General features: G+C 39.6%; 1 protein-coding gene across 11 annotated transcripts in view; it reads right to left on the bottom strand.

Moving 5' to 3' along the window:
- ERC1 (ELKS/RAB6-interacting/CAST family member 1) overlaps positions 1-22,963 on the bottom strand; it is a 544,778-nt gene that overhangs the window by 49,142 nt on the left and 472,673 nt on the right. For 6 of the 11 annotated variants that reach the window (XM_058559107.1, XM_058559106.1, XM_058559105.1 and 3 more), the window contains one exon: positions 5,905-6,093. In XM_058559107.1, the coding sequence (XP_058415090.1) occupies positions 5,905-6,093 (189 nt within the window). Of the gene's footprint in view, positions 1-5,904; positions 6,094-17,871; positions 20,082-22,963 lie in introns of those variants that run through there. The other 5 variants (XM_058559111.1, XM_058559118.1, XM_058559119.1 and 2 more) reach the window with 2 other exon arrangements.

The raw sequence follows: 22,963 nt of genomic DNA, 5'->3' as shown, positions 1-22,963 counted from the left end.
CAAGGCAGAGCCTAGAAAGGAATTCATCACATTCTGCCATCTAGCTATTCTATAATTATCATTCAGATACCACAGGAAGTTTGATACGTTGGAAAAAAAAAAACCTTAACAGTTCTACGGGTCTAAATAATCTTCTAACTTTCAAAAATGGAATGTTTTACTGCATAAGTCAACCCCAGTTTGGTCAATTTTATAGCACCAGGAATAAAACAACATCAATCATCACATTTTCTAAATGGACGATTATGGAATTCTGACACAATGATAAGACTTTATTTCCTAATTTTATTAGCATTTACTGTGTGTTAGAAAGATTAGGAGCAGAGCAGGAAACCTGAGAGGGCCTTCCCTCTATGGTGCAGGTGTGTGAGGCCTGGCAGGGTTTGAGGGTAGAGCAGGAGTACTACCATAGGAGAAAGCTATCCATGCTCTAGGCCCTGTTTGAGCACAGCTGGTAATGGGCACCAGCCATGAGAGGATGGGCACACAAAACCCACCTGCAAAAATTATGTGCCAGGGAGAGGCAAGAAACCCTTCAGTGCCTAGAGCCTGACCCTGCCTTGACAAGAAAAGCTGTGTGCTGCTGAAGGCAGGGTAGGAAACCCTCATGGCCCCTGTTCCTAAGCAAAGATTGGCTGCCACTAGAGTAGTAGAAAATCTACCCTATCTCTTGCATTGACAAGGCAATCTGTCACTAGAGAAGAGAGAGGAAGTCCACTAGACCCCTAAATTCTGACCTGATTCAAAGCAGCAGTCGGCTGCTATTAGGGAAAAGGGCAGGAAATCTATCTGCAGTCTAGGCCCTGTACTGAAGAGCAGGGAGAGGTATCTGTTACTGGGGTGAGGCAGGGACACTGAGACCCAGGCTGCCTAAGACTGAAGCTGGAGCAAGAGAATGAAGAAATCTCCCCTGCTCCCACCATGAGTCTTGCACTGAGTAACAAGTAAGCGAAGCCTGACATTTGGAGAAGGGCAAGAGCATAAAGAAAGAAACCTCTGTGGTGCAGGCATGAAGGACCTACTGAAAGCTGAGAACAAAGTAGGAAAACTGAGAAAAATTGGCACTCTAGAACTTATATTAAATGTAGGATAGTGGCAATCTACCACTGGAAAATGTAAAGCCTGTCGTACAATGACGATAACTACAGCAAAAATAAAACTCAAACCTGGCTCAATTACTGACTTATTTGACTCAGCCCCCAATGCTAACAGCCTGATGGAAGAAGAGGAATGCCTATTTCCAGATGTAAATATTATTTACCTCACATATAATATTTCATATATATATGTTCTGTTCTTTCACATATAATATTTACCATTTAACAAAAAATTATGAGACACAGAAAAAAAGCAAGTGAACCTGAATAGAAAATTATCCAAACTGATAGTAGGAATCTCCAAACATAACGTGAAAAAAACAAAAAACAAAACAGAAATCCAGGAGATGTGGGACAAAATCATATGATCTAACAAGTATGTAATTGTACTTATAGAAGGAGGAGAGAGAAAGGGGCCAAAAAATGTTTGAAGAGATAATGGCCAAGAATTGTCCAAAATTAATGAAAGACAACAAAACACAGATCCAAGAGACTCAGAGATCCCAAACAGGATTTTAGCACAAACAGGAAATATAAAGAAAAACACAAGGCACATTATTTTCAAATAGCTGAAAACAAAAGATAAAAAGAAAATCTTGAGGCGCTGGCCCGGCAGTGTAGTGGTTAAGTTCGTGTGCTCCACCTTAGTGGCCTGGGGTTTGCAGATTTGGATCCCAGGCGCAGACCTATGCACTGCTTATTAAGCCATGCTGTGGCAGGCCTCCCACATATAAGGTAGAGGAAGATGGGCACGGATGTTAGCCCAGGGCCAATCTTCCTCAGCAAAAAGAGGAGGATTGGCAACAGATGTTAGCTCAGGGCTAATCTTCCTCACCAAAAAAAAAAAAGAAAGAAAATCTTGAAAGCAGTCGGAGAAAAAAGAAACATGACAGAGTGAAAAAAATATGACTATAGCAGACTCTTCAACAGAAACTATGGAAGCCAGAAGAAAATGGAACAATATTTTAAAGTATTAAAAAACAAAACCAAAACAATCTGTCAACCTAGAACTCTATAGCAGAATATCTTCTTTTTTTTTTTTTTTTTTGTGAGGAGATCAGCCCAGTGCTAACATCTACCAATCCTCCTCTTTTTTTGCCGAGGAAGACGGCCCTGGGCTAACATCCGTGCCCATCCTCCTCCACTTTATATGGGTCGCCGCCACAGCATGGCTCGCCAAAGCAGTGCGTCGGTGCGCGCCCGGGATCCGAACCAGCGAACCCCGGGCCGCCGCAGCGGAGCGCGCGCACCCAACCGCTTGCGCCACCGGGCCGGCCCCATATAGCAGAATATCTTCTATACGTATAGAAGAATATCTTCTATACGTATAGAAGAATATCTTTCAAAAAGAAGATATATTAATTTGCTAGGGCTGCCCTAACAAAATACCACCGACTGGGTTGGGTTCGCAACAGACATTTATTTTCTCATAGTTCTGGAAGTTAGAAGTCCAAGATCAAGGTGTTGGCAGGGTTGGTTTCTTCTGAGGCCTCTCTCCTTGGCTTATAGATGGTCACTTCTTGTTGTGTCTTCACATGTTTTTTTTCTCTGTGACCTCACAACCTATGCAGTCTCTCTGTATGTTCTAAACTCCTCTTCTTATAGGGAAACCAGTCAGAAGGGATTAGGGCCCACTTTTAAAATCAGCCTCATTTTAACTTAATTATCTCTTTAAAGGCCCTATCTCCAAATATAGTCATATTCTGGGAGTTTGGGCTTCAACAAAAGAATTTGGGGCAGGACACAATTCAGCCCATAACACCCTGCCCTCTGTACCCCCAAAGTTCATGTCCATCTTACACACAAAACACATTCACCCCCATCCCAACAGCCCAAAAGTCTTAACCCATTCCAGCATCAACTCTAAATCCCAAATCTCATCTAAATATCATCTAAATCAAGTGTGGGTGAGACTCAAGGTATCATTCATCTTGAGGCAAAATTCCTCTCTAGATGTGAACCTGTTAGAACTAGACAAGTTGTCTGCTTCCAAATACAGTGGTGGGCCAGACATAGGCTAGACATTCCCATTCCAAAAGGGATAAACTGGAAAGAAGAGAAAGGGATCATGGGTCCTAAGCAAGTCCAACACGTAGCAGGGCAAATTCCATTAGATTTTAAGGCTTGAGAATAATCCTCTTTGGCTGGATGCTTTGTCCTCCAGGCCCACTGGGGTGGTAGCTCCATCTCTCTGGCCCTGGGTGGTAGCCTGGCCTATTGAAACTGAGGAAATAGCCCTGCCCTCCAGAACTAAGGAAGAAGAGAGAGCCTTGTCCCCTAGACCTGTGCCCTCTGGGCTGGTGGATATATGTTGTCTTCAAGAAACTCACGTTAAATATAAATATATGGAAAAAGATTTACCATGAACTCACTAACCTAAAGAAAACTGGAGTGGTTACGTTAATATCAGACAAAGCATACTTCAGAGTATGGAATATTACCAGCTATGAAGACAGACATTATGATAAAAGAGTCAATTCATCTAGAAGACATAAAAATCCTTAATGTGTATGCACTCAATAACAGAGCTTCAGGATACATAAAGCACAAACTGATAAGGCAAGAAAAACAAACAAATCTGTAAATTTAGTTGGTATGGTAGCTAGCCTCTAAGAAGGTAAAGGAAACAAAACAACTCAGGGAATCTTCAGGTATAATGTTATATTTCTATAGGCCAGGCAGTTCCAGATTATAGGGTCACTACTCAGTATGGAGTCTGACTGGTTCCTGACATCAATAGTCAGATTATCCAAAGCTATTGAATGGCACTGAAGAAACTGTCTTGGGTCGCCAAATAAATAATCAGCAAAGTATATACTAAGCATTTTCTACACACATACTACTGTGCTAGAAATAAAAGACATCGTTCTGACAGTGAAGAACTTACAATCTAGTTGGAGAAATAAGAGTCACAAATATGAAAGACAATATAATAAACTATGCAGAACTGACTAGAATTCAGGCACTCATTTAAGTTACTGAGCAAGGACCAAGCACCTGACGTGGTGCTAATTTTAAGATGAAAATGATATGGTTCACATCCTCAACAGACAGAAAGCCTAAAATGGGAAGACATATGAAAACAAGTAAGTATAAGTGTTATAGGTACTACAAAAGCCCTCAAGAGGGAGTGGCACATTCTGCCTGGAGTTTCAGGAAAGAATGCATACAAGAGGGGCCAGCCCAGTGGCGCAGCAGTTAAGTGCGTGCCCTCCACTTTGGCAGCCCGGGGTTCACAGGTTTGGGTCCTGGGCGTGCACTGTTGCACCGCTTGTCAGGCCATGCTGTGGCGGTGTCCCATATAAAGTAGAGGAAGATGGGCACGGATGTTAGCCCAGGGCTAGTCTTCCTCAGCAAAAATAAGGAGGATTGGCAACAGATGTTAGCTCAGGGCTGATCTTCGTTGCAAAAAAAAAAAGAATGCATATAAGAAATGATGTCTGAGCTGAGTTTAAAAACTCAGATTCCTATTTAGGTATTCCACAGAGAGACAAGGTAAGGAAGGGCATATCAGGCAGAAAGATTAGTAGGAGCAAAAAGAAAGAAGTATGAAAACTGTAAGTAAAAATGTTAAAAAAATTAACTTACATTAAAAAATGCATTACATTAAAAAAAATGAAATGCATTACATTAAAAAAATGTAAGTGGTTGGATATGTTTAAGGATAGGGTGAGAAGAGATGTGCATTTAATAATTAGGCCAAATGAAAGAAGGCCTCGTATGATATGATAAGGAATATGGACTTTATCCTATCTGCCTTCGTCTTCCTCTCTCTCTTATTCATTCAACAAACATTTACTTAGTGGATACTATATACTAAGCACCGTTCGTGGTACAGAGGAAACAGCATTGAAAAAGATAGACAAGGCTCTTGTCCTGTCCTCATGGGGGTGCTATTGTGGGGAGCATGGTGGCAGTGAAATGCACTGGAAATACCGAGTTGAATAACACAAATGTCAGTTGCAGAAGGCTCTACGTCCCTAAAACAAAAATATATACAATATACACATAGAAAATAAACCAATATGCATATTTAGAAGTGATTAATGTCTTATGTTTCTTGGGCTTCAAAAACCAAAGTCCAACTTTGATCACAATACTTTCATAGGCAAATCATTTTGTGTTATTAGAGGTCATCTTTCTCAATAGCCTGCATTATTCCCTTAAACTTTCTTTCTTTCACTTTCCATGTCTGCTCTCTATTCCGATACTCATCCTGTTGTCTCTGTTTCCTTTATTCACGGTTTTTGTCTCCAGATTAGCCTTCTCATTTCTTTATTGAAATAAAAAAATCACAACATGAAAAAAAAAGAATCATTGGATTTTTACAGGCAACAGTAAACAGAAAATGTAGCATGGGGGAAAACCTAAACTAATTCACCTAGTGGTTCTTTTACTTAAAAACTTAGTTATGTTGTAACCCACAGTTCCCTAGAGACAACTGAAGATACATGCTACCAACTTGTCAAGAATCCCTTATCCAAATATCCTTAACTCAGACTTTCCTTCAATGGCCGTAATTATTAGTGGCCATCACTTCTATGAAATAACTATGGCATGTTAACAGATTGTCCTTAACCCTTTCCCTTGTAAACCAGCCCTTTCTGATACTTGAGCAAATTACACTGAGGGAAGAATAAAGTGGCACTTCCTTCAAATGGTAATTTCTATTATCTGTTGAAGAACTAACCATTGCTAAGAATCTTGAATCTGAACACTGAATTTCCCAAGGTAGCTCCTGTTGCATCAACCTGAATTGTAGTTGCTTTTTAATAGGGTTTTGTCAAAGTTCAAGTGAGAGACTTACCTCTTCCTGGGTCATCTTCTGCAGCTCATTCTCCCAAGCTGCCTGGTCATCGTCCAAGTTATAGGAAGCTGGTGGAGTGAGTCCACGAAGGATCAGGGGGTCTCGGTCATGGCAGAGGGCTGTCAGGTGTCCAATATACAACTTTAATTTGCTTCTATTTTGGTCAAGTTCTAAGAGGGGCTGGATGATCTGAGGTGAAAAAAATGAGGAAAGTCAAGGTCAATTTGATACAAGAAGTTCAAATATCTTTATGCCTCCCAAGTCAAAAAAAATTGACCAAAGACTAAAGCTCTGCTAATCACTATTGAGATCTTCAGGCTTATAAAAAGAAACAGTTCACACACTTGCACATTTACACTGTCACACCCCCCATCCCACCCATTCTGGGAGATGGGTAGGGAATGTTGGCTCCGTATATCAACCCGAGACTGAGAGTTCCGTACTTAGGGAGGGGATTAAGCACAGGACTAACTTGTTTCTACAGAGATGACATTCCTGATAACAGAAAGACTCCAAGTTACCTCACAATTTCTCTTTCCATTTATTTAAGAGTAGAGTAGGTTACAAATAATTGCTAGTGAAATTTGCTCATCTGAAAGCCTGGACAACATACATTTCATGTGTTCCTCCACCTCCCAAAAGGAAAGAAAAATTCTGTCTCTGGAGAATGTGCATGTTTTTCTTGGCCAAGAGATGTGATGAGTGAACTCATTACTAAATCTGCCTCATCCTGGCTTAAGCTCCTTTCCTTCACTTCACAGAGGCTATCCGATATTTTTTTCAAACAGTGATTAATAAATCCTTTGTAATACCAAACACCTAACTCACAGCCAAGGACTCTCTGCAGTTCTCTCAGTTGTAACGTTGGTTCTATGTTTTTCCTGTTCTCTACTGTTTTTCTACTCCCTTTACCCTGGATGAATAACTATCCCTTTGACTCTGTTTGGAAGCACATTAAATGACAGACGACTTCTGCCCCAGAATTTTGTTAGACAGCTCTCATGACAATTCTCTGGCCAGGTAACTTGGTAGTTAGTCAAAGCCTGAGGTGTTTAGGAAGAGCTGGGCCAGCTCTCCCATCTCAGAACACTGAAATGTTAGAGCAGCATCTGCGTGATATACAGCAGCTGTGAGAGCTGCAAAACCCTGCCAAAATGCTAGTGATTCTCAAAATGTTCCCAGGGCTTACAAGGCAGAGGTCTGCACCTGTTGCATGTCACTAGGCTGGCATTTCTCATCAACAGGACACCTATGACACACCTCATGAATAAGGAGCTCAATAATCTTCAAGTCAACAGAAACAACGTCTGGTATTACTTTCAAGATGACACTGATTTCTCCCTGGCCTCCTCAGAGAACTGTTCCTACTACTTTCCTTTATTTCTTTTTAAGAGTTTTTTTTAAGTGAATAAAGTTTATGTTTTTTATTATGAGATCAATACATATTTTACTCTGAAAAATATGGAGAAAGAAGTACAAAAGAAATAAAAAAATAGCCTATAGGTCCATTTGCAACAGTTTTGTGATTTCCTTCCAAGTCTTTTTTTTTTTTTTTTTAAAGGAAGGGGCAGTTTGTAATTTTATTTATTTATTTATTTTTTCCCCCAAAGCCCCAGTAGATAGTTGTATGTCATAGCTGCACATCCTTCTAGTTGCTGTATGTGGGACGCGGCCTCAGTATGGCCGGAGAAGCGATGCCTCGGTGCGTGCCCGGGATCCGAACCCGGGCCGCCAGCAGCAGAGCGCGCGCACCTAACCGCTAAGCCGCAGGGCCGGCCCCCAAGTCTTTTTATAAGCTCATGTAAGTCAACTTTTAACAGTATCATACTTCACATTTTGCTTGATACACTGTTCACCCATTTAATGTCATAATGTGAGTACTACTTACGACATTACGTATTCCTGGAAAACATGGTTTTTAATGCTTGCTTTATAAATACACCACATTTCCTTTGTTTCTCATACTATTTCCGGGAAATAATTGAGAGGGAAGGGCCCGAGTTTAGTGGCTAAAACAATCTTTAGCTTACTCAAGAGATCAGAGTTCAGAGTTTAGGCCTATATCATATAACATAGAAGTTGGAGCCTGGCTAGATAAATGAGAAAAAGTGATTCAATTTAGCGTTATTTTCATTTTTAAAACATACACATGCACACACAGTTCTTTAAGGATAAAGGTGAAACACTTGGGAGCTGGTGTGAAAAGCTCTTGGGCTCTATCAGTAGGCTCATGGTACCAGTTCTGAGCTGGCATTTCCTACCTATGATAGGCATATCAACACTGCCAATCTCAGAAGGAAGAGATTATTTCAATAAAGCAGAGGATTTGGAGACCACCAATCTCTGTATTTTACTTCTGACCATAAATGCATACTCATTGTAGAAAATTTAGAAAGAACTTCAAAGTGCAACCTTTAAAGCAAATTTAAAGGAAATTTGTTTTTTTTTTTTTTAGTAAGTCAACCTATTTTTTTTTTGAGGGAGATTGGTCCTGTGCTAACATCTGCTGCCAGTCTTCCTCTTTTTCTTTTTTCTCCCCCAAGCCCCAGTACATAGTTGTGTATCATAGTTGCAGACTTGCAGCTCCTCTACGTGGGACGCCGCCTCAGCATGGCTTGATGAGTAGTGAGTAGGCCTGTGCCCAGGATCCGAACTGGCGAACCCCAGGCTGTTGAAGCAGAACACGTGAACTTAACCGCTACGCCACCAGGCCGGCCCCTAAAGACAATATTTCTTTAAATGCCTGTACAGTTTTAGTTATTTGCACTTCAATAACTAAACTGGCTAGTCATGGTTCTACTACCACACCCCTCATGCCTCCAAGCAATGCAGCCCTATTTCATTTTCCATTTTTTCTTAGCTTGGCCTTCTCTATCTTCTTTTATAGATGCATTGATAAAAAATCACTTTTGGGATTTCCACTGGGTTTGTGCAATTTAATAACCATTCCATGTGTATGTGTGTGTCTGTGTATAGTTGCCATCACATCTGGGCTGCAAGGCTGAAAGAGCTGATATTAATTACTGTTTGGATTGGAAAGCTGGCATAATAAAGTATGACCACTGAGGAAGGGGACAATGTGATAAATGGTAGTAATGAAAAGATCAAATTTCTTACAGTAAAATAAAATTTAGAAGGATGCTAGCTCACTACTGTATGACTGTGGATGAAAAAATTGACTTTAGATCTCTGTTCTTAATAAAAGATGAATTTCAAACTGATTTAAATGCATTTTATGTTTAAGTGCTAACTGATTAAAAAATATGATAGTGTTTTGCAATCTGTAATTTTTCAAAGTCCAATTGAAAACTCAAAAAATGATGGAATTTGAAATTTTTTTCCAGGATGAAAATTCATTCTACGCAATAGCCAAGATGTCTGTCCTTTTTTCCCTGCCAAAGGGAACTGCTTAAAAAAAAAACTCCAAAACAAAAAACTATGGAGGTTATTATGTGAAAGTATATGAAACTGCCCCACTAGTATAGTTCCCAAATCTATATATAAAAAAAAATCACTTTGGCATCTCTGGGACACATTTAACCATGTCAATCATGTGGGAAATGCCCTTATCTCTTCCTTTTCTCCCCTATCTAACTTGGGTAGGCCACTTAGAACAGAAATTGCGTTTCCCACAAGGTAGAAACTGCCACTGTCTAATCTCAAGAGGGAAGAGGGACACTTGCCAAGTAGAAAGAGGATGCCTTACAAGATCCATAAGTCATATCTTTTGTCCAAATACAACCTCAGTAGATTGGCAAGGAGTCCTACCAAAAACCATCAGAAACGTGATCAGGCCACATTAGTTCTACAGCTATGCAGAACTATATCTTTTTTGGCAAAAACAAGTTAAAAAATGAACTTGTCAAGATAACCTCTGCTTCCATCAAATATAATGCTAAAACAGCAATATTCCCCCAATCCTACATTTACCAAGTTGTTAAAGAAAAGAGTTTAAATCATAAAAAGGGATGAGAGATTTTTGGTTGATATACTGAGAGCTTTGTTGCTTCTTGCAAGGATTTATTTGCTTACATATTAATCCTCAAATTGGCTTTGGAGGCCAGCATTTGACGACATATGGTGACAGAGGACAGAGATCTTCTGAGGTTGTTTATTTTATCCTTCCCATTTAAGCAAGGTTAGATGGCTAACGGTCTTCTGGAAGACAGGTAAGTTGCTCCTATACTGTTTAATGCAGATTGTAACTGAAAATTCTATAGTATTCCATTTCTGCAACCCATTTATCTATGAGATTTGAACACACTTTCTTAGACCATTTGACTTTTCAGTACCAGGATGGACTGTGCGGACCGAAAGGCCCCTAACCAGTCAATTATATGGCCTGCTTTTCTCTTCCTATCTTACTGTTTCTGTGTCAGACATTTACTCTAAGTACAGGTTAGTTGGTTGCAACACATTCTATGGGCTCATTTTGAGAGGAACGCTCATCATAAAGACTTGATGAATAGGTACTGAGTATTATTTGAGGCTTAAGGTATTTGCCCTTGGGGTACTAATGTTTTGTTGTTTGGAAGATGTGACATTTTTTAAGCTAATATTTATTGATCATTTACTGTGTTCCTGGCAAATTATTTTAACATTTACTATGATTCTTCTGTGGCTAGCCCACTGCCCTTAATTGGCTATAAAATATTTTTGCTCTTCTTTCTATCTGCTGAAGTCTTCAAAAGCAGGTTCAACTATCCATATATTAACTGCATAAATGCTAGTGGTACTTTTGACTTCTCAGTGGGCTACCATTACACTGCTGTCCCCAACACAGGTACATCAAGAAAGTCCCAGAACAACTAACATATTAACTTCCCAGAGACATTATTCTCTTAATGGCATTCTTGTGCAGAGGCCCCAGCAGAGAGCTAAACTCTCAAAAGTGAAAAAAGAGGCAAGGGGGGCCGGCCTTGTGGTATAGTGGTTAAGTGCACGTGCTCCGCTGCTGGCGGCCCCGGGTTGGGATCCCGGGCGTGCACCAACCCACCACTTGTCAGGTCACGCTGTGGCGGCCTCCCACATAAAGTGGAGGAAGATGGGTACGGATGTTAGCTCAGGGCCAGTCTTCCTCAGCAAAAAGAGAGGATTGGCATGGATGTTAGCTCAGGGCTGATCTTCCTCACCAAAAAAAAAAAAAAAAAGAGGCAAGGGAATAAAATTCATCAATCCAGCCTCAAAGTCTTTTTTTCCTCAATAACTAAGCTTATCTTCTTGGTTAATAATGTACTTCAGGCTCAAGAAGATGAAGGACAGTGTCAAGTCTCTTCACAAAGGTTTGGAGCTTTGTGTTACATTCTCACTTAAACGTATCTACTTTGTGAAAGAATAGTTCTTTGAAAAAATATAGTAAGCCCTCATAATATTTTATCAAATCATACATATTGAAACTAAAAAATTACATTTAACAAGCATGTAGTGAATGCCTTTGTGCCATATCATATCCAGTATTAGCAGATGGCAAAATTAAGAATAAGATGTGGTCCTACTCTACATTAAAAAGAAAATGAAATAATAGAACTAATGTGTTGAGGGTATATAAGAATTAAAATGTGTAAATTCATGATTTATCCTTGTTTTAACTTTAATTTTGAAGTTTACTTCAAGCAAGCCCTTAAATTGTTAAATAAATCTCTTTGCCTCGATTTGAGGCTTAGTCTGATTTAGTCTTCACATATAAGGTTATAAAATTCAACAAGTTTTTTATTCTTTTTTTTTTTTTAATTTTATTTTTTTATTTTTCCCCCAAAGCCCCGGTAGATAGTTGTATGTCATAGTTGCACATCCTTCTAGTTGCTGTATGTGGGACACGGCCTCAGCATGGCCAGAGAAGTGGTGCGTTGGTGCGCGCCTGGGATCCGAACCTGGGCCGCCAGCAGCGGAGTGCGCGCACTTAACCGCTAAGCCACGGGGCCAGCCCAAGTTTTTTATTCTTAATGGTCTCTGAGATCCAACCTCTTACTGAGCCTTCCCATATGAAGCACAAACAGAAGGATAATTAATGGATTCTCTGAATGCTTTTAGTGTTACGGTCCTTACTCATTCTTAAACCTAATGAATGGAAAAAAATATACATTTGAGAATAGCCCTCATTTTATACCTCTCCTGCAAGAGACATACTGGACAAAGACATGCCTAGCAAGTCTGCATCTTCATAATAATCTATAAAGAAGTCAAAATTTCAGAATAGTTTATAAGATACGCCTATATAATCTCCATCAAAAAACAAACCTTATCATTAACAAGGAGAATCCGGAAAGTTTCAGTAGCTTTAGACTGAGTATGTGCTTAGCTAGAGGGCTACAGTCACTGAAAAAAAAAAGTTTCTATTACAACATAGGTGCCTTTCTTTTAGGGGTAAGACAATAAACTTCTAAAACTTCAGGAAAAATTAAGATAACCTAACGTAAAATTAAGATAATCTAACGTTAAAGGAAAGAAACTGCAGAACTCCAAATCCTAACCCACTTCATAACTATTTCTCATGTATATTTATTTGACTCCCCAAACAAATTTTATAGAATGTGACTGTCTCACATTTATCTTCCAAAACAAAAATAAAAAGTCATGACAGGGGGCCAGCCCAGTGGCGTAGCGGTTAAGTTTGCACGTTCTGCTTTGGTGGCCCAGGGTTCACTGGTTTGGATCCTGGGCACAGACCTACTCACTGCTCATCAAGCCATGCTGAGGCAGCATCCCACATAGAAGAACTAGAAGGACCTACAACTAGGATATGCAACTATGTACTGGGGCTTTGGGGAGGAAAAAGAAAAAGGAAGATTGGCAACAAATGTTAGCTCAGGGCCAATCTTCCTCAAAAAAAAGAAAAAAAATCATGACAAAAGCAAAAATTGCAAAATGATATTGCTTATACCATAAATGTCTACTAAGTACTTAGGACATTAGTTCTATACTAAGCAGGGTCCCTTCCTCAGCATCCCTTATAGATGACCTACTATTATTACTTGTTTAGTTAATGAAATATTTGGTCCAGGAAATCACTTAGGCTCAACTAATTTTTTCATTCTCCTTATCTATATACTGGTGACAAAGATTCTCTCTTTGACCAAACTTTGGTCAGGCTCCTCTGAACTCTCTTCTCAACTAGGCCCTGACTTTTGGGCTTTTGTGTTCATCTCTACATTGTCCAATTCCAGCAAGAATCTGCTCACGTTGGTTCATCAAGAATCTCCCATCCTCGACATTTGATCACCCTCAATTTCTGATCAGGTTCCTCATCCTCCACTACCCCTCAGATGACATCTGATCATTCCGGCCTGCCTTAAGGAAGAATTCTGTTAGGTTGGTTTAGCCAGAATCCCCCTGTGTCCCTGATGTTTCTTCTTAGTAAGTGTCCATCCACTGTCCCCTACCCTGCTCCTCGGCTATAAATTTCCACTTTTCCTTGTTGTATTCTGAGATGAGCACAATCTCTCTCCCCACCTGCAAAACCCCATTGCAGTGGTCCCTATACTTATTATGATGGTCCTGAATAAAGTGTGCCTTACTGTTCTTTAGTAAGTGAACAAATAATTTTTTCCTTAACACTGGTTAAATGAGAGGAATAGTAAATACTGAGTTACCATTAGGAGTTCAGGTCCAGGGACCACTAGGTCACCAATGTGGATAAATGTTAATCAGAAATCTTACTACAAATAGAAACATCTGGTTCTAAAAGTAAAAACTCTCTCCAAAGGTTTCAGATACAAAGGGATTTATGATTTGTTAAAGTATAAGTGTGTATGAAAATTGCAAAAGGCTATAGGTTTTGAAATATGAAAAAAAAGTGGGAATTATTTTTTAAAATAAAATGTGATCATTTCCTCTTACAGCTCAGAAATCTGTTGTCACTTTTTCTTCAAGCATACGTTACTACAGCAAAACAAAACAAAACATCCCCTATTTCTTGATTCAGATATGGAGAGAAAAAATTCTGTACTCAAAGTTGTAAGGAGACAGGAAACAGGGTTTAGAATAAAATGAATCTTGAAATCTGAATTATAGACTTGCTAACTGCATTCTGCCTATTTGCTATTCATTTAGTTAAAACCTATCCCATCTTATGCAGTCAGCATAATACATGCTACTCAAATAGAGAGCAGAGTGGTGGGTGCCTGCCCACTAGTGAGGGAAGGAAGTCTCCTGCTATTCATGTGTTTACGGAGGATGTTAAGGTTATAGGTATTTCAAGTACTTGCTGCTTTAATACTTGGAAACTTGTAAGATACATGAAAATAAGGTCATTCTCCAGCAAGAAGGCAGACAAGTAGGTACAGATGAAGACAGTGTGGATGAATGGGCATTGAGTGGAGAGAATGCTATTTTGAGGCACAGAAGCTATTATAAGCTAACCAATCAAAGGGACACAGAGTATGCACCCTGAAGGGATGGTCAGATGAAAGACAGTGAGATAACTAGAATCTAGAAAGCCACCACTCTGCTAGATTTAGAAATGCTAGAAGCATGTGAGTGTTCCAATATTCTTTTTCCTTGCTCTTCAAAGCTAATAAAGATGGGAGAGCATCTTCAATTCAGTTCTTGGCTTGAGGCTTGCCTCTCCAAAATAAACCACTTATTGTATTTTAGTGAACAAGTAGCGGTTAAATATTAGTGTGTGTGTATACAGATGCACATATATAGAATAAAATAGCTGAATGACTTCCCCACTGTACGGTAAAGTCCCAGGGCTATACACTTATGAATGAGAAATTATGGGGGGAAAAGTCTAGGCATGGGAAAAAATAAGACAAAAGAGGGAGAACACAGGTTCATCTTTTTGAGCAGACGAGCCAAATGAAGGCTGATGCTGAATTTAAAAGGAAAAACTAGGTAGGCAGTTGGCCATAGGCAACAATGGTGGCCTTCAACTCCTTACATGCCTGTGCACATACTCAAGTGCTGAAACTGATAACTCACACTCCATTCTGATCCTTTGGGGTCTGGTACCTAAAGTACCCAGGCTATAACTGTTAGCTATACTCAAGCACAACACCACTTCTTGGCATTATTACATGTCTGCTCGACAGATGGATCTGAAAAACAGCAACATGCTTGTTTCCTGCTGGACAAAACACAGTAACAACCTTATTACAACATTTCATTTTCTTCTCTCTCTAATACAATATACCAATTGTATTGGAAGTGGAGGGGAAGGCCAAGTGGAGTTGCCCAGAGTAAACAAAAGGAACCTTCTGACCTTGACAGTATCTCAATAAATAAGGAATAATGAAACAAAGGATGTGAATCTAGATTATAGGGAACACAGCCATTGGCTCCTTCTCACAGTCTATAGGAGTATAGAGAAGAAAAGAGCCAAGTATGATTATCTTAGTAACAATGAGATGTGATAGCTTCTCTGTACAAGGGCTCCCAAACAGAGGCCAGTCTCGGGAGCAGACTTTTCTGTGATTAGCAGTTATTTCAAGGTCACATTAAAGGTGCATATGTGTGTGTGTATAACAGAAGAGCTGGCGGAGTAGAGAAACAATTTGCCATTAGTCACATTATTATTTCAACTCCAGTGTCAAATCAAACACAACAGATCAGGGAGATATTTAGAAGTCTACTGCTGAATGCTCAAAGGTTGTGGCCACTGAGAGTCTTATTCTGTGTCTGAAGCCTTTGATAGACATGGCTCTTCAGCAAATAGTGCTTAAGAAGAACTTGACTTAAGAGGGTAAAGGTGGGAGGGAAGGAGAGTTTACCTATCACCTGGAATGCAGGGGAGAATGTGTCTGTAGCTGTGTATAAACATCAGAAACAGGCATCTGTGCTACTTAGAGAAAGAAATTACATACAGGGATTTGATCTCAATGCTAAAGTCGTAAATAGCCAGGAAACAAACTCTGACAGGCTAGAAACATTTGTGATTTGGTGTGTATGAGAACGCACATGTATATATGCCTGCAGAAGCAAGAGGGTGCAAGGACAAGATGGGAGGAAAGATCTGAGCAAAATGGCCCTTAGCGAATATTTTCAGCTTTAGTACTGCTTAGAACTCTGCATAACTGAGAGGATGGAAATGTTTCTGAATATTATAAAAGAACACTCCAAGAAGTGAAACCAGTACCAGGACAGGAGGCACAAAGGGTGTCTCCTTAACTTCTTCCTCTCATTACTATAAATTAAAATAAAGCTAGGCTCTCAGTGAGCTAACAGCTAATTCCAGGAAAGGCATGGGTATACACCCCCCACCTCCACCCCAGCAGCTTTGTTTTGTATCCACCACTATTACTCTCTTCCTTTCCTCTTGTACCTCCTCTCTCCTCCTGACCTACCCACACAAAGAATCTTTATTTCCACTCCCCCACCCTCCACACACATACACACCAAAAAATGTCATATATCTGAGAAGCTAAGAGGGATCTTGGCTGCTCTGACAGAGTTGTCCTTCCTGGATTTGTCTGCCACAGTCAATGAGGAAATCATATTTAAAAAGCAAATTCTTTCAGAAAATTTTATAGACCAAGAACAAATCTCATGGATTAACGATTTCCAGACATCACCCCTCTCACCTTGGGAGTAATACAGGTTTTGGGTGGAAAAAAAAGATTTGAGAAAAACAAAAATTAGGAAGACTATTTTCTCTACCCATTTTCTTTGAGTATAAAACCTCCCATATAGTCACTGAATTAATCTCCCCCTCTTCCCTCTCTGAAAGTGGCTTAATTGCTTAGCATAACACAAAATCGGACAGACATCACCATTTCAATATTGCTAGTTGTCGATGCTTAAGCAAAATTTTATTATTTGAGGATATACAGACATACCTCGGAGACATTGTGGGTTCGGTTCCAGACCACCGCAATAAAGTGAATATTGTAGTAAAGTGAGTCACGTGAATTTTTTGGTTTCCCAGTGCATATAAAAGTAATGTTTATACTATATTGTAGTCAATTAAGTGTGCAATAGCATTACGTCTAAAAAAACAATGTATATACCTTAATTAAAAAATACTTTAATGCTAAAAAATGCTAACCATCATCTGAGCCTTCAGTAAATCATAATCTTTTTGCTAGTGGAGGGTCTTGCCTCGATATTGAGGGCTGCTAACTGATCAGGGTGGTGGCCGCTGAAGATTGGGGTGGCTGTGGCGATTTCTTAAAATGAGACAACAATGAAGTTTGCCACATCAGTTAAGTCTTCCCTTCATGAATGATTTCTCTGTAGCATACAATGCTGTTTGATAGCATTTTATCCACAGCAGAACTTCTTTCAAAATTGGAGTCAATCCTCTCAAACCCTTTATCAGCTTTAAGCTTTACCAACTACTAAATTTATATAATATTCTAAATCCTTTGTTGTCATTTCAACAATCTTCTCAGCATCTTTATCAGGAGTAGATTCCATCTCAAGAAACCACTTTCTTTGCTCAACCATACGAAGCAACTCTTCATCTGCTAAAAGTTTTATCATGCGATTGTACCAATTCAATCTTCAGGCTCCACTTCTAGTTCTAGTTCTCTTGCTATTTCCACCACATCTGCAGTGACTTCCTCCACTAAAGTCTTGAACCCCTCAGAGTCATCCATGAGGGTTGGAATCAGCTTCTTCCAAACTCCTGTTAATGTTGATAATTTTGACTTCTTTCTATGAATCATGAATGTTCTTAATGGCATCTAGAATGATGAATCCTTTCCAGAAGGTTTTCAATTTACTTTGTCGAGATCCATCAGTAGAATCACTATCTACCTACGGCAGCTATAGCCTTACAAACTGTATTTCTTAAATACTAAGACTTGAAAGTTGAAATTACTCCTTGGTCAATGGGCTGCAGAATGGATGTTGTGTTAGCAGGCATGAAAACAACATTAATCTCGTTGTACATGTCCATCAGAGCTCTTGGGTGACCAGGTGCGTTGTCAATGAGCAGTAATATTTTGAAAGGAATCTTTTTTTCTGAGCAGTAGGTCTCAACAGTGGGATTACATTCAGTAAACCACACTGTAAACAGACGTGCTGTCATCCAGGCTTTGTTGTTTCATTTATAGAGCACAGACAGATTTAGATAGCATAATAATTTAGATTTAGCATAATTTTGAGGGTCCTAGGATTTTCAGAATGGTAAATGAGCACTGGCTTCACTTTAAAGTCACCAGCTGCATTGGTCCCTAACAAGAGAGTCTGCCTGTTCTTTGAAGCTTTGAAGCCAGGCATTGACTTCTCTTTTTTAGCTATGAAAGTCCTAGATTTCATCTTCTTCCAATATAAGGTTGTTTTGTCTACACTGAAAATCTGTTATTAATTATCTTAGCTAGATCTTCTGGATAACTTGCTGCAGCTTCTACATCAGCACTGGCTGCTTCACCCTGCACTTTTATATTATGGAGACGGCTTCTTTGCTTAAACTTCACAAACCAACCTCTGCTAGCTTCAAACTTTTCTTCTGCAGCTTCCTTACCTCTCTCAGCCTTCACAAAACTGAAGAGAGCTAGGGCCTTGCTCTGGATTAGGCTTTGGTTTAAGGGAATGTTGTGGCTGGTCTGATCTTCTATCCAGACCACTAAACTCTCTCCATATCAGCAATAAGGCTGTTTCGCTTTCTTATTCACGTGTTCACTGGAGTAGCACTTTTAACTTCCTTCAAGAACTTTTCCTTTACATTCACAACTTGGCTAACTCTTCGGCCAAAAAGGCCTAGCTTTCAGCCCATCTCGGCTTTCAGCGTGCCCTCCTCACTAAGCTTAATCAGTTCTAGCTTTTGATTTAAAGTAAGAGATGTGCAACTCTTCCTTTCAATTGAACACTTACAGGCCACTATAGGGTTATTAATTGGCCTAACTTCAATATTGTTGTTTCTCAGGGAATAGGGAGGCTTGAGGAGAGGGAGAGAGAGCGGGGAATGGTTGGTCGGTGAAGTCAGAATACACAGAACATTTATCGATTAAGTTCACTGTCTTATATGGACGTGGTTTGTGGAGCCCCAAAACAATTATAATAGTGACAACAAAGATCACTGATCACAGATCACCATAAAAAATATAATAATAATGAAAAAGCTTGAAATATTGCGAGAATTACCAAAATGTGACACAGACATGAAGTAAGCAAATGCTGTTGGAAAAATGGAGCTGACAGACTTGCTTGACGCAGGGTTGCCACAAACCTTCAATTTGTAAAAAATGCAATATCTGCAGAGTGCAATAAAATCAGGTATGCCTGTAAAACTGACCATGACAAAAGAGGCTCAGCACAGAAATCCTACAAGTTGTGACTGATGTTATAAGTTAACAGCCACAGGAATTCAGGATTAAATAACCTGGGGCATGCCAAGCCTTTTTGTGTATATATAATCCAATCTTTGGAAGAAGGGCCCATGTGCCCTGATTCCCTCTGATCTAACACAGGGCTCATTAACTGCTGACTGAGGATCAATTCTGAAGCGTAGTGGCAGAGTGGAGCAGGCCCACTAGAATGTGAGAAACAGAATGGTCAGAAAGCCAAATCCTAGTGTTCTGACAGAGCTGACAGACCCTGAGAGAAAAACAGCCGAGTACTAGCAAGTGAAAAAATGGGGTGCAGGCAGGCTGAGGGAGAAAGTTCCAAGGAACCAGAAATGGGGTATATCTAGACTGAAGCACGTGAAGCTACATGACCTAACAAAGAGTAAGTAGGCTCCTAGTATAGTTGTAAAGTGACTTGTCGGTGGGGAAAAAATCAGTTAAGTTTGTACAGAATCTTCGTATTTGTTTTATCTGCCAGGCTCTAGCACCACTATTAGTAGTCATAAAAAAGCTATCATACACATGGACTCATATCTAAATTTTGTAGCAATTTTAGTGAGGAAATACAAAGGAAACCGTGTTTCTGATATAATCAGAGTACCTAATATATTACGGGTGCTTAGAAAACAGGAAACAGAATAAGAGTGAAATAGAAACTCCAACTCTAGAGATCAAGCAAAGAAGAAAAGGGACAAGAGAATGCAGAAATACATCTTTTCTTCACTATGTTAATCTGCTCATGTTATTAGTGCTTTTCCTTGGTCTCTTTCCAGGGAGTATCCTTTTGGTGTCATAGACTTGAACAGCAACTAACAGGAGGAATAGCTCTCTCCTTGCTTTAAGCAGTCTGCACAAATATATGCTCCACACAATTTGGGGAGATTCTTCATACTCAGTTGCCTTGTGAGTTTCAGCAGCTATAATCTTCTTATATATGAGATGCCACTGCTGACAAGAAATAGAAAGCCTTTCTTAGATCATCCGCAGGGAGCAAAGTCTCTGCTATCTTATTCACCTAAGCAATAAGATCTCATGCCACTTGGTCTGAATCACTTTTGTTATTTGTTTCTCTAATAAACCATCCACATATTATTTCCCAGATGTACCATTTCAAAGAATACTGCAAAGCCATCCTAAGGCTGACATGTGTGTCTCAGACAATGTCATGAGTTCAATGCTGTACATTCTTCTACAAAGGTTTTCAGTTTCCCCTGATTTCATTAACATGCCAGTCTCAATGATCATATACTTCCGTGTATGAGAACCAAGCATCAGGTTCATGCATTACTTAAAACACACATGCATGTACGTACACACGTACAGACACACACACACACACACACACACACGCACACACAGAATGTGGTCTGATCGGCAGGGGCCAAGATCCTCTGAACTGGAACTCCTGCATCCTAGTATCTCTTGGAGCAATTACAACTTGTACTTTCTAGGAAAGCACAGTTGTTTGCCTAGCTGCTTGCCTTGACCGTTCTCATGAATTACCTCCCTAATAAATTTTTTGTTAGTTAGCTATGGAATTAAATTAACTTAGGTGGTCCTCTGCATCTCATGATCTTAACTAAGAATTTTACCTACTTGAACATTTCCCTGGCAAAAGCTGTTGTGGCATCTCACACCTTACAGCACTATATGTCAAGCAGACACAGTGGTCTCCATTCGTTAGTGCCAGGGAAGGCAATGTGGCTAGCTGTGGCCATGGCCATAAACATCACCCATTCAAATACTGTAGCCATAAGCATGCAGGTCCTTGGCTGGTAATCATGTTGACTACTGGGCATCTAGTTCCAGAGACTGTGGCAAAAAAAGGCTTTTTTACCCAGAGGCTTCCCTCATCAGAGACAGATGTGTATCACTTACGTTACGTGCTATAAAATCTTTGTACTGTACTGATGACTCTGTGAAGCACTGCAGAACTACAGAGTAATAAAGCACACTAGTTAAGAGCATGGGTTCTGGAGACAGACTGTTTGGCTTAACTCCAGCGTCTGCAACATTCTAGCCACGAGACCTAGGACAAGTTACTTTGGAGATAGTATAATTCATGGGATTGTAATAATCCATACCACATAGTAAGCTTCTTCAATAATTATTACCTATTATTATTTCCAAGAATTTGTTTCACCATCTGTAAAATGGGAATGATAGTGCTCGTTCTTGTGAAAATTTGAGTACATGTAAAACACAAGTTATTCTTTTTTGTGAGGAAGATTAGCCCTGAGCTAACATCTGTTGCCAATCCTCCTCTTTTTGCTGAGGAAGATTGGTCCTGGGCTAACATTTGTGCCCATCTTCCCCCACTTTATATGGACGCCACCACAGCATGGCTTGACAAGTGGTGTGTCAGTCCACGCCCAGGATCTGAACCTGAGAACCCCGGGCTGCCGAAGCAGAGTGCGTGCACTTAAGTGCTACGCCACCGGGCCGGCCCCCAAGTTATTCTTGGTAACTCTAACTGATATTCTGACCTTAAGGACATCTCAACCCTATCATCTGCATTTAGCTTTACCAACAGCTGTGGATGGCCAGATAATGGCACATGAAGTGATGAGAAGCACAAAGAATTGGATGAGCAATACAATAGACCAGAGGTTGGTAAATTATAATCCATGGACCAAATCCATTACCACTGCCTGTTTTTGTACAATCCATCAGCTAAAACTGGGTTTTACACTTCCAAATGGTTGAAAAAAAATCAAAAGAAGAATATTTGGTGACATGTGGAAATCATATGAAAATCAAATTTCAATGTCCATAAATAAAGTTCTATTAGATCATAGTCATGCTCATTCACTGACATATTGTCTATGGTTGCTTTCACACTACAGCAGCAGAGCTGAATAGTTTTGACAGTGTATAGCTCACAAAGTATGAAGTATTCACTACCTGGTCCTTTACAAAAAAGTTTGCCAATCCCTGCAATAGATCAATTCCAGACAAGAGGGTAACTATTACATTAGAGAGGAAATTCTTATAATTTTCTCACAGATTAGTTAAGAAATAAATAATAATTACTGTTTTTAAAAAATTCAATTAAGGGGCTGGCCCAGTGGCGTGGTGGTTAAGTTTGTGCCCTCTGCTTTGGTGGCCCATGGTTCACAGGTTCGAATCCTGGGTGCAGACCTATGCAATGCTCATCAAGCCATGCTGTGGTGGCGTCCCATATACAAAGTAGAGGAAGACTAGCACAGATGTTAGCTCAGGGACAATCTTCCTCCAGCAAAAAGAGGAAGACTAGCAATAGATGTTAGCTTAGGCCAATCTTTCTCACCAAAAAAAAAAAAACAAAAAAATTCAATTCATAATGAATATTACCTGTATCAATAGTAATATCAACACAAAATAAAACATTGGCTAAACAGAAAATTGGATTTGGCAGCAGGCATAAAAAGAAAATACACAGTTGCAGAAAGTTATAACTAGTAAAATTTGATATGGACAAAAACTCTGACTGATAAATAAAATCATTATAAAATTTAAATATGGAAAAGAACTGATACTAAAATGATTCAGTAAAATATGAATATTGAAAAAGTTGGACATTTTCAACTACATGTATGGAAAATTGATAGGGAAATTAAATCGAATTAACTTAGTTTCAGCTCCAGCTGAAATGTTCAGTGAAAATTCCTTGACATTGGCATAACCTGATTTAAATGTCTGTGAATAGGTAACGTGTTTCTGTTGACTTTAACATTCTCAAGGTTAAACAAGTATAAAATACTAATTGGATCAAATCAGCATCCTGTACTCACTTTGAGTCCAGAACATAAAAGATGGAAAGAATTTTAGAGATCACCTAGGTCACCTAC

The sequence above is a fragment of the Diceros bicornis genome, chromosome 17 (assembly GCF_020826845.1).
Source record: "Diceros bicornis minor isolate mBicDic1 chromosome 17, mDicBic1.mat.cur, whole genome shotgun sequence".
Lineage (NCBI taxonomy): Eukaryota > Metazoa > Chordata > Mammalia > Perissodactyla > Rhinocerotidae > Diceros > Diceros bicornis.
Note: the sequence above shows the minus strand (reverse complement) of the source record. Positions and strands in the feature narration are given on the sequence as shown.